This window comes from Typopeltis vanoorti, chromosome 25 (assembly GCF_054136105.1).
Source record: "Typopeltis vanoorti isolate ZY-2024b chromosome 25, IOZ_Tvanoo_1.0, whole genome shotgun sequence".
NCBI classification, from domain to species: domain Eukaryota; kingdom Metazoa; phylum Arthropoda; class Arachnida; order Uropygi; family Thelyphonidae; genus Typopeltis; species Typopeltis vanoorti.
In genome coordinates, this window is record NC_143573.1 from 23,991,188 (window position 1) to 24,003,982 (window position 12,795).

The 12,795-nt window shown below is 37.7% G+C and overlaps 1 protein-coding gene across 1 annotated transcript in view; it reads right to left on the minus strand.

The window, feature by feature from the left end:
- Nucleotides 1-10,133, minus strand: part of Abcd3 (ATP binding cassette subfamily D member Pmp70) — a 602,827-nt gene extending 592,694 nt beyond the window's left edge. The window contains exon 1 of the mRNA XM_090414763.1: nucleotides 10,000-10,133. Within this exon, the coding sequence (XP_090270889.1) occupies nucleotides 10,000-10,109 (110 nt within the window). The 5' untranslated portion in view covers nucleotides 10,110-10,133. The remainder of the gene's footprint in view (nucleotides 1-9,999) is intronic.
- Nucleotides 10,134-12,795: the final 2,662 nt, after the last annotated feature.

Sequence of the window (12,795 nt, forward strand, 5' to 3'; positions counted from 1 at the left end):
CTATAAGCACATCAGTGCCCTGTCTAAGGTGCGAGTGAGAACTCAGAAGTTGGACATTTTCTGAAGAGCTGCAAGTTGTTAGGAAATACTTGTTGGAAAGGCAATTCCAGAGGACTGAGGTAGATAAAAGCAGAAAAGGAAAAGCAGGTTCAGTGTGTTTGTGCAGTTGCACAGTGAATGGGTGCTGGGCAGCTGCTGCTCTTGTATCAACAGGTACAACCAGTGGTAAGTTATGGAAATTTTAACAAAGGGCTCACATTGTCAAGCAAAAAAAAAAACAAACGGCTAACTTAGCCCTTATAATACTTATATTGTGACTTTGTAGAGCTTCTGACAGATATGATAATTCCTGTAGGATATCAATTATTAATGCTAGATCTTTTAAAAATTCCAAATTGAGAAATCGGTTTAAAAAGCCCTTATATTTATCATTCGATGCAAAATGCTTGCATAAAGCTGGGTAATTTCTCCACAAAGCAAGAGCCACGTATAAACTGCAAGCTGCCCATCGTGGTCCAAACAGATGGCCGAGCTTTAAAATTTCGATATCAAGGTCTTTTGCAATTGTATTTAATTCTCGTTGATTTCTTGGTGATTGATGATAAAAAGCATATAATTTATCCATAAATATTTCAAAATGATTTATTTCTTTAATGTTTTTTATCGAGTCATCTAATGCTAAGTGTAAACGATGAACACAATGCCAAATCACAACGTTGGGAAATTTTTGTAGAAGTTTGATTGCAACACCTAATTTGTTTCCTAATATTACACTAGACTATCAGAACAAAATGCAATGAAATGATTTTTTATATAGTTATCAGAAAATCCATATGAATTTAAAGTAGCAATTATAGTAGCATGTATACATTCCACGGTGGTATTTTCTAGTTCTACAAGATTATTAAACAAGAAGAACAAGGGGCTCGCAAATTTGAGAAAAATTTAACAAAGGGCTTGCGCAAGCCTCCGCGAGCCCCTTATAGCTCGCCACTGGGTACAACACAAAGTGGAATAAAGATGGTTGCAGTTCAGTGGAGCAATGGCTACTGAAATACCTACAGAATAAACACAGAACCAAAACACTGCATCTATGAGAAAGAAGTTGAAGTTAATCTGTAAGGGGGGAGGGTCATCTATGAGCCAAATTTTTCTCATCTGGATTACATCAAGGAATTTTTAGAGAAATTTTAGGTGCTCCACACCAAACATGTGAGCAGTATTTTAAAGAGCAATTGATTTGGGATTGGTATAACATTAAAAGTTAGTTACATGTAAAAAAGGATCTTTAACAAAAGAGAATGCTTTGTATTTTGGATGCTGAGGGAGCTTTGATGTGATGTTTTTGTGCCAGGGGAGATTGGAGATAAATATTAGTCCAAGAAGAGAGAGAGATCCAAACTTGTCTGGTGATTTGTGTATTATTACTGAGGATAAAGGAATATGAGTGAGATCACTTTTGCAAGAGAAGAGGCAAGGCTATTTTCGTGACATTGAACATCACCAGATTGTTCTTGCTCCACTGAAGGATAATACACAGATCAATGTTTAATGTATGCACTCACTGAAGATGATCTTGACACTTGGGATGTCTGTGCACTGAAGTTTGTAAAATGAATAGATCATTTATGTAAGGAACAAGAGTAGGTGACAGGACAGGGTTCTAAGGTACTCCTGTATCAGCGGTGAAGCTTGAAGAGAGGGAGCCATTAACCATGACATGAAGTCAATAACCAGAAAGGAAGTTGACAATCCAATTACACACGGTGGCAGGTAGACCGAAGGATAGCAGTTTGTTAGTGGGCCTCGATGCCAGACTTGATCAACAGCTCTGCAAATGTCTAGAGTGACAGCACAAGTTTCTCCAAACCTTTTCATAGCACAGTGGTGGGTGATGTAAGCTAAGAAGTCAGTTGTAGACCTCGAATCACAGAATCTGAAATGGTAGTTGCTGATTAACTGGTGGACCTCTAAGTAGAGAAGTTGGCTGTTGATGACTTTCTCCATTATTTTGGAGAGCATCGAGGTGATGGTGATTGAACAATGTTTCAGAAAAGTGCAGAAATCAGTTATTCTACAGATTATCTAGGTATTGTGCAGATTAACTAGGGTGATCCGTTAAAGTGCCAAAAATTGTTTCATTTCTCAAATTACCTAGATAATCTGCACATTACCTACTAGGCACTTGTTAAAGTGAAAATAAGATCTTTGCTGGAACAACAGCAACGTTTCTGTACGCCTAAATTAACATAATGTTATTTATTTATTTTTCGATATCTAAAGAATCAAGTTAATACAATCAAACAATCACCAAATTAGTTGATAGAATCAATCATCAATCAATTAAAAAACTATAATACAAAGAATCAAACGGTTTAAAATATTATTACAATTAAGGAAATGAATTTGCAAAACATATGACACTGGCGAAACCAAACTAAAAGTGGAGGGAGAGGGGGGGAAGGAGTAGGGAAAGGAAATGAGAGAAACAAACTTGTGAACTTTAACGATGGGGAAGCCGTTAATGTGCACATTACCTGGGTAAAATGCAGAAAACTCTTGATTCCGCACGTTAACGGAGCAAATCAGTTAGTCTGCAGATTAGCTAGGTAATGTGCACATTAACGGCTTTCGAGCTTTAGTGGTAGCATATATAATATATATATATATATATATACACACCATCAGAACCAGGAGACTTCCTAGTGTCCATGTTATTCAGTAATTTTCTGATGTCTTTTTTATAGAAAAACTATAGGAAGCATACAGTGCTCATATTATAGTATGAGGAGAGGTGATTTTCCTGGTTATCAATACAGGAGTTCAAGGAAAAGAGCAATGCTATGAGATTAGCTTAATCTTTGGATGAAGTAACAGTGGTGCAATCAGGATGAGAGAGGTGTGGAGGTGGCGATGAGTAGAAGTTGCATCCAACAGCATGGACCAAATGCAAAGCTTCCATTTAAACAGAAAGAAAGTTTCCTCCAGTTGGTCATTATGAAATCAATTTAAATCGCTGATGACTGTTTCATCTGTTGTATGATTTTTGTATAGGCTGAGTGTGATGCAAGACACCTGCAGCAAGCAGAATTTTTTTTATTCGATGGCTTTGATACACTTTCTGTTGAACCAGGACTTGGAAAGTAGACAAGGATTTTGGATAGAATGGGGGATGAAGACTTTTACGGCAACGAGGATAATTTCTGCAGTTCATTCAAAACAGGTGTTAGGGTCAGGCAAGCTGAAGCAAGTCAATCCAAGGAAAGGAGGAGTAGAGGTCCTGGAGGTAATCCCATTTGGCACCTTTGTAGTGCCAGAGGATGCAAGGTCAACAGTGGTTTGAGGAAGGGTGTTCTGTGAGAGACATGCACAAGATTGGTCTGAGTTGTAAAGAGAGGGGAAGTGACCTCCACAGTGTATCTAGAAGAACTGATTAAAAAGAAATCTAGAGTATTGAAAAGAGAGAGTTATCAAGAATTCATGTAGTTAGATAAACAATTTGTGTTAGGTCATTGTTTATGGCAAAGATTTATGCCTCTTGTGCAGCTTAGTCAGTGATATTGGAAAAGGGAAGTCAACTGGAATTATGGATGTTGAGGTTGCAAAGGAGGATAATCCCACTATTTGGATTGCAGGCTGTCGAGTTTTATGGAAAGGAATGTGAAGAGGTCTAAATAGTTATGAGAGTTTGGAGAACAGTAAATGCAGAAATGAATATTACTAAATAATGTCAGGAAACCTTGAGCCAGAGGATGTCAAAAGCAGGGGCTTCTAAGTTAGCCACTCTCTGTCATGCAATGTCTGATCTCATAAAGACACAGGTGCCATTCTTGTCTCAAATGGAATGGCAAAGAGTGGATGTAGATGCTATTTTGTAGAAGCTAAGAATAAGAGATCTTGTCTGGATGACTAAGTGATTATGAATGTCATTTATGTTGTGTTAATGCCACAAATGTTAGTGAAGGGGAATGTGCAAGTGCATTCTTAATGAAGAGATTCTGGCATAGTTTGTATGTAGTGATTGATCGCATTGAGTGTGTGTGTGTGTGTGTGTGTGTGTGTGTGTGTGTGTGTGTGTGTGTGTGTGTGTATAAATATATATATATATATATATTTTTTTTTTTTTTTTTATTGGAAGTAGTTTATGTGGGAGAACAATGAAAGTGCATTCTCAATGAAGAGATTCTGGCATAGTTTGTATGTAGTGATTGATTGCATTGAGTGTGTTTTATTGTAGTTTATGTGGGAGAACAATGGGGACATGCAGTGAGAATAGATACTTTTGAATATGACATCCATACAGAGTGACCAGTCTCCTTGCCATTATGTGGCCTCTTCAGTGCCTCCCACATACCACTCAGACTCCCTCCATACACAATCTGGCAAAGTATGTGGCTGTGGAATTATGTACAAGTTCATTAGAAATCATCCTGACTTGTTACTGACAGGTTTGGGCCCATGCACTAACTGGCAACAGGTCTGAAGCACCATCATTTTAATTGATATATCCACGAAATGGAGAGTAAGGGTCTAAGTATGTCTGGTATGACCTTGAAGGGCATCATCCACAGAACAAGTCTCTTTTCCTCCACCTCCTTCATCCCTGCACAACTGCTGTACTGTGGAATAATCAACCTCCTGCTATGTTCCCCAAGGAATACAATAAACAGTCATTCAAATCAAATGCAAATGAGTTCCTCCTTTCCCAACCCGCTACCCATACACAGTACGAATGTACTATAGGTTGATCAACCAACCTTTCGTATATGGGCTCCACATAAAAAATAATAATAAACATTGCACAGAAGTGGGGGTGACCAGAATTCCTGCTCTGGAAACCAAACATGGCATATGCCACTTCAGGCCTACAAAAAGATAGGTAGTGGTATTTCACCCCAGGTGAAGGTCACCTACCACCTAGTAATTGAAGATAACTGAACGATTACTGTAACAATATCCTGTACACCCCTTGAGGGTACAAATCAAGAATTTGATAACGATGAAAATGGGAAGGGGGGGGTGATGGTTTCTGGTAGTTAAAAGATAACTCCTAGACTACATAATGCACAAAAATACAGAATGCATTTTTATTAGCACAAAAATTCATAGACTAAGGCATGACAGTTCCTTGATAGCTTTAAGTTGATAACTGATATTCATACCTTAAATGTACTGGGGGAAGAGAGAATGAAAGGCAAAACTCTTAATGCTAATTTGTGGGAACTGTTAAAACTGATGTTAAAACTATAGGTTTGATTTAGACAGCATTATACCACTCAAACTCATCTCACCACAATCTCGCACAATGCATTTTATGGTTGATTTAGGCTTGTTGGATGAAGCTCATTATGGTTTAATGTAATGATAACAGTATGAAGAATGAACTAAAGAAGACGTAATAATTCCAATATTGACATGTCACAGAGACATCGGCAATATAACAAAAATTTGCACACACACCACAAAATAGAAAAAGTGGAAGAGATTAGACAAAGTCTGAAGCCCTAAAATAGTATCCCTCTATGAATGTTAGTAGGCAGGCACTAAGAATTAACATTCCTCATGTCTTGGAAAAGTTGGCACAACCATATTTAATAAAAATAATAACGATAATAAAATAAGTCTCACATTTGTATTTAGTACATGATGAACAAGTTTGTTTTCCCCAGGTGGCCAAGGTATACTCTGCTACACTTAACCATAATTGTGGCAGTAGATATTTCTTATGTTCAAGACAAATATTCTTCTAGTTTGTTCATAATACAAGTTATAAGAATAATGAACATTGTACATACATGAATGTAGTATGCAGATTATTTCTTTATTAAAGTTACTGCTATTTTTTTTCTGAGGTGTCAATGGATATTGGGAATAGTAATAGTATTATTGTAATTTTATCTTGAGAGCACCGTAAAGAGGTACAAATATTTTGTTAATTTTGTGAGCATACTGGAAATACATAAGTTGCTATGATTAAAAGTTCAGCTATAAGGAAAACCTGGTTGGAAAAAGAGGTTGATGGCTCTGTTCAGAAGAATTTTCATAATACTGTATTACTGGAAAGGGGATTTGGAAGGAAAGTAAACGGTTCTACTTGTGGGGGATATTTTTCTGAAAACAGATATGTACTGTTAGAAAGATGTACAATTAAAGTCTAGAGACAGACTATTATTATTTTCTTTTTCTGTAGTGAACTTGATTCTAGAGTACTGGCTGTTGAGGAATGAGCATCAGCTATGGGACAAATGGAGAACTAATTATTAACATCGGGCCTCCAAGGAGTAAAGATTCATTGGGAGGCCACCAAAAAAAAAAAAAAAAAAAATCATCAAACCATACTATCACAGTTTCCACACTCACAAGTAAAGCATTCCTCTTGCCAACCACTCTGCATGCAAAGAACTTGCTCCTTTCTCACACTTTCATTATACATTCTACCTTTATCTCCTTGGCTCTATGAAAAACCTGTACATTAATCTGATAATAACCCATCAACTGTACATCTCAATCATATCCCCTCACCTTCTATTCACATAGCTCTTCAAATGGTGGCAATCCCTCAATTTGTCATCATATCCACATTCCATAGATGTGACACCACGTTAGTTGATCTTCTCTGAACCCCAAGACATCCTAGTCCCCTTAAAAACCCGATGCCTACACAGGAATCCATATCTTATCACAGGCTGTATAACAGAGAACCCTAACCCCTTTGCTTCTACATGCCAAGGTCCTTTTAATCATTACCAACACATTATGATGCTCTCACAACTTCAGTATTTGTGACCTCTAAACTTAAGTCTCTCCACCAACACTCCCAAGATCTATATTTTCAACCTCCTTCAAAAGTTCCCAATTAATTGTACACTCTGCATTCCATTCTTGCCTAACAAATTTCAAGACCTTACACTCTGCAACAATAAACTGATAGCTCCACTTATGCAATCTACTAAAATCCTCCTATGAATGGCCACATCTGCTCTATTCCTCCCTATTCTATTCCACACCTGCTCATAGTTTTTCCCAACGTTACACCATCTGTAAACAGCTACATGTCTAGTTAAGCTATTCTAATATCATTAACATACAAGCTAAACAATAACCCCAAAACAGAATCCTGCAGCACTCTGCTAATGACCATCCTCTTTTGGGATACCACTTCCACATAACACCCAATATCAGCTATCCAACTCACTAGCCTCTTATCCAAGCCCATCCAATTTAATCTAGTTACCAGATTACTATGTGGCAAAAATTATCAACGGCTTTGAAAAATCCAAAAAAGCAGATTGCTGAAATGTGATCTCCCTTTAGCAAACTCATGCTGACCATCACAGGGAATACTGTTATTGTCAACTTAATCATAGTCCTCACCAACATTTATGTCTCTAACACCTTAACAACAACCCCAGATAAATAGATTGACCTATAATTTGTAGCCTGCCTTATCTCCCCCTTTGTGAAGTGACACAATCCTTCTTCAAATACCTCTTGTTCACTCACTACCAATCCCTACTCCATCATACCCTTCTACATTCAAAATTCTCACAATGTTGCATTCATGAGGATGAAAATCCTTTCAGTCAATCATTCTTCTATTTGGCATATATCAAGAGAGCTCACTAAGATTTTTCTTGGCCTGAGCAGCTAATTTCTCCTTATATTGCACTTTTATTGTCTTTACCAATCAAGACACCTTCCTGGCCTGCTCTCTGTACTCTTCAGCAACTGAATATTACCAGCATTCATTGTCTGCTACCTCCACAGTGCCTTCTTCCAGTTTTCATGCATAAACTTTTCATTTGTCCCTTTACTCCCAGCTTATTTAACTTTTTTCCCTTTGGGATATTATTAATGTATCTCAGGCAGACAGAAGATTTACAAATGGTGGTATCAAGAGCACATTTTTCAAAATCTTCATATAAAAATTGGCTAAGTGGGGAAAGCCCATTGCTGTACCCTCAATCCATTTGTAGTGTTTCCATGTCAAATAACCATTAATGGCACAACTGAAGTGATTAGTAATGTAAACAGGAGAAAACATTTTTAAGTAATGCTAAGGCTTCAGAAAAGGTCATGCTGATGAAAGAAGTGATATCAAAACAGGCCATGATATCAGCACCTTAAAAACTAAATTCTGAAATGAGTCGATTTTTTTTTTTTTTTTTTTTTTTTTTGGTAAGCGACATATGGCCAGTAAAAGGGGATTAAAGATTTTAACAAAGTGTTTGGGTCAGCAAGGTAGTTCACGTTTCGAATTCTGGGTAATCCATGTATCTGGCTGGGAATTATTATTATTATTATGTGACGCCTCCAGGGAGTCCAAGGACTCATTGTGGGAGGGCACACTACTCTACTAAACACGTCTCATCCTCTCCACTACTACTTAATTCTCCAACTACGTCACTACTACTATCCAAGCCATCTATTGCCCATCATCACCAACAACAGCATTTTTCGTCTGTAAATTGCATGTTCTGAAGGCTATACGCAGGATAAAAAACCAGAGTTTCAGGAGAAAAATCCCAGATACCACCGTATGACATCAGCTAACTCACCTTCAACTGAAAAAGCCCATATAAGGATTCCCCTCCTCATGACAAAATCAAACCCAGGTCTTTTCCAATCGAAAGGTGCAATGTTCTGCTATTCTTCCAACTGTGCTATGGTGGCTACACAGAAGAGAATAGAAGAGAGGGCTTGAGTTTAGTTAGTTCAAAAGGATCCATTAGATAACATTGGCAGAGTTGCAATCTAAAAGTTTGCAAGTAATTCAGTCCTTGAGTAAGTTGTTGAATGCATTTCATATTCCTATTCAACATATTAAATAACATACTTCTCATTCACTTGCTCACCCACTTCCTTATGTAACTTCTAGGGATGGAATTAAAGATATCATGTAACACAAATGCAGACATGCAATGCAATGGGATATAACACCATTAAAGATCAAGTTCTGCATCCATATTTGGTTTTCTCCACTCCTAACTTGAGTGATGTCAGTGACAAATATAGCACAAAAAAAAAAAAAAAAAAGCTTCATCAGATGTTTCCTGTTCCATATAGGAAACATCCTGATGGAATTTATTGTACCTCCAATACTCTTGCTAATTAATGTTTTTCCCCGGTTCTTAATCAAAGAAATGAATAAAAACAGTTACATGCAAAAGATTTCATAGTTGGTTTTTAAACATTTACTTAATAAGTAAATTCGAATAAATATGGTATGCTGTATATTCTATATTTATATGAAATAAAATGATTGTTATTGCGTAACATCTCCTTGGATTTCGGACTCATCACGGGAGGTTACTCCACAGCATACTACAGCTACCGCCTACTAACGGTTACTGTCCATTAAAAGCGCGTGTTCTCTTGCCGAATCGCTTTGCATGCAAGATATAAAATCCGACTTTAAAAAAAAAAAAAAAAAAAAAAAAAAAAAAAAAAAAAAAAAAAAACTGCTAGATCAGTATGAGATTGGCCAACACACCTTCAACTGAAAAAGTCCACTCAGTGGCGTTGTTAGAGCTTTTGCCGCCCGGGGTGATCCCTGAGTTTGCCGCCCTTCTCAATACACACCAAAAATACTACAAAAAGTCCAAACGACGTATAGGGTAAAGTTCAAACTGCCGCCCGGAGCTGACCAACCCCCCTCCACAGCTACGCCACTCAGTCCACTCGTAATGACAAAAATTAACTGGTCTTTTTCAAACGTAAGCCACAGTTTAGTCGTTCTTATAAATGTCATTCAGATGCCATAAATATGGTGACACATAATGAAAAACTAAATGCGATATGGCAGTTCGTACAATATTCGAATGCAACAAGCGATATTAATCACCCTCACTTACTTCCGTCTAAATGAAAAACAAAGACTTCAATTCCTTGCATAGCGTTTTCAACACAGAGTTGTGCTCATTATACTGATAATAATTCATCAATCCAATTTTATTTAAATTTCATATAGTGTAATAAATATATACTCTGCTACTTCACCTTTTACGAGCTCTTCTAAGTTTAACTGAAGAAACCCAATAAAAAAAGACTACAGAAGCACCTACAATCACAGAATTTTTTACCGCTTCCTTACTAAACACCTGTGCCATGATTCAAATGATGCAATGCATGACAAATGTAAATACTATTTCTAAACCCTACTGCTAGGTGCGCTGCTTCTAATTACGTATTTCGACATTTTTATTTTCTTTATGATTAAATCAGAGAAAATATACTTAAGTATAAAGAGCTAATAAGCTTCATTTCGGCAATGAAAACATTACTTAAATTAAGGGGATACCAAATCTCACATAGTTTTAAAACCGAATAAGAAACTCAAAGATCGGAATCAGAGAGTTTCTTGCCGAATACAGTAAACTATAAAGTATCGGCGACACTAGCGTTAGCCAATGCAAGTGATCCTAGTGCGTAGTACTATACCGGGAAACTCGTTGCAAAGGTGGGGGAAGTTCAGATCGCTATTCTTAGGTATTTTCCATAATGTAAAAACACATTTCCTAGGAAATGTATGCTGTTATTACATTATGGAGGGAGGTCACTTAGGTCTAGCTACTCACTGATGAAGCCTCAAAAAAGGCTGAAATCGGTCTGGGTAGTGACCTCCCTCCATAATGTAATAACAGCATACATTTCCTAGGAAATGTGTTTTTACATTATGGAAAATACCTAAGAATAGCGATCTGAACTTCCCCCACCTTTGCAACGAGTTGCCCGGTATTGTACTACGTACTAGGATCACTTGCATTGGCTAACGCTAGTGTCGCCGATACTTTATAGTTTACTATATTCGGCAAGAAACTCTCTGATTCCGATCTTTGAGTTTCTTATTCGGTTTTAAAACTATGTGGGATTTGGTATCCCCTTAATTTAAGTCAGAGAAAATATATTATCATGGCACAGCCATCATTCAATTTGCTTTTCAAAACTTGAAATTTTCAAACCTAATAAAGAGCTAGCGCGAAGATAAACCTTCAATGCCTGAAAAACTTTCAAACCTAATAAAGAGCTAACGCGAAGACAAACCTTCGATGCTAGTTTCCACTTTTGCACCCATTCATTTTCCTAAGCTTTGAAACGAACAACATTACTCCACATATCTAGTACAAAAGTTTCTTTCCAAGAATATTAGGACATGAAAGAAGGAATTTTTTTTAATATCCTCAGATACAAATTAATGCCTAATTATGAAACCGGTACAGTTTGCAATGTTTACATAATTAAGATATTAGATTTAATGGAGGTGTGTCACTCAGTGGATGTGAAGCTACCATCCTCAGCGCCAGGCAGCCCGAAGATAGACTTAGGTTCAAGTCTAGTAGCCGACTGGAGGAACTTTTTCTAAGCTTTTCTTCGACCGATTCCGATCTCCAGTTAGTCAATCTCTTGCACGAGCAAGGTTTTTTTTTTTTCGGAAACTCGAGTTTTTCGTCCCGTAAACTCAAAAAAATCGATAGCAGAACTCCATTGTTTTTGACGAGCCACCGTAGCTCAATCGGTATAGACGAGCCCTTCGGTCGGAAAGACCTGAATTCGGTTGACGTTTATGACATGAGGAAGCTTTATCAGGTCTCTTTCGACTAAAGGTGAGTTAGCTGATTTCATATAGAGGTAGAGGAGTTTTTCACCTGGAATCTTGGAGTTTTTGTCTCTCAAAGCAGGCAAACCGGCTCGTGAACACACACACACACATGGATTTACAGTCATAAATACATACTTAACCTCTCATTAGAAGGGCTCAGCCAGTCCTAAGGGATGGATGAGGAATGGGGGAACTCCATAAGAATAAATAAATAAATAAATTATTTTTTGAACCAGTGCCAGATCTCTGGCATGGGCAAGCGGGTCGGAAACTCGATTTTTTCGTCCCGTAAACTCAAGAAAATAGCCCGTAGTACCAACATCATTTCAGACAACAATATATCATGTTAGGGTTAGGCACCAGGAGATGGCAGCACTTGTTTTGCTGGTGTCTTCATCAGTAGCCACCTATAATTAGTGATAGACATAGGTCAGCTATCTCTGATTGGGTACCAGTGGAGATTGAACTGGCTACTCAGTCTCCAAAAGTTAGATAGGGCTGAAATGGCCTCACCAACTCCCTATACTGGAATAATAAAAAAAGGCGTTAGTTGAATTTTTGAGCCTGTGTAGCTCAGTAGCAGTGGCATTTGCTCACTACAATGCTTGCCTGCACGAAGAGACTTGAGTTCAAATCTAGTCGCTGACTAGAAGACATTTCTAATCCTCTTCTTGACCAGTTTACGAATTAGTCAATGTTTGGCATGGCAGCGGGTTTTTCCTCTGGAAACTCGGTTATTGGTCCCGTAAATTCAAGAAAATCGGCCATCGAACTCACACTATTTTCAGACAATTAAAATATTGTGCTAGGTTATGGACCACGAGATGGCGGCATTTGCTAGCCGCCTTCTTCACTGTATACCGATTAATTAGTGATAGCATTGGGTCAGCTATCTCTGATTGCCCACTCAGTCACTAAAAGTTAGACAGGGCTAAAATGGCCTTGCCTGCGCCCTACAAGGGAACAAAAAGGGAATAGCTGATTTTTGATTGATAAATTATTTTAGACAATAACATATTCTGTTAGGGTTAAGGTTAGATACCAAGAGATGGCAGCACTTGTTTTCCCCCTCTCTTCATCGGTTGCCACTTATAATTTGTCATAGTCTTGGGCCAGCTACCTATGATTGTCTACTGATGGAGATTGAACTGCCCACTCAGTCTCAAAAAGATAGTTGGGTTAACGGGCCACAACTA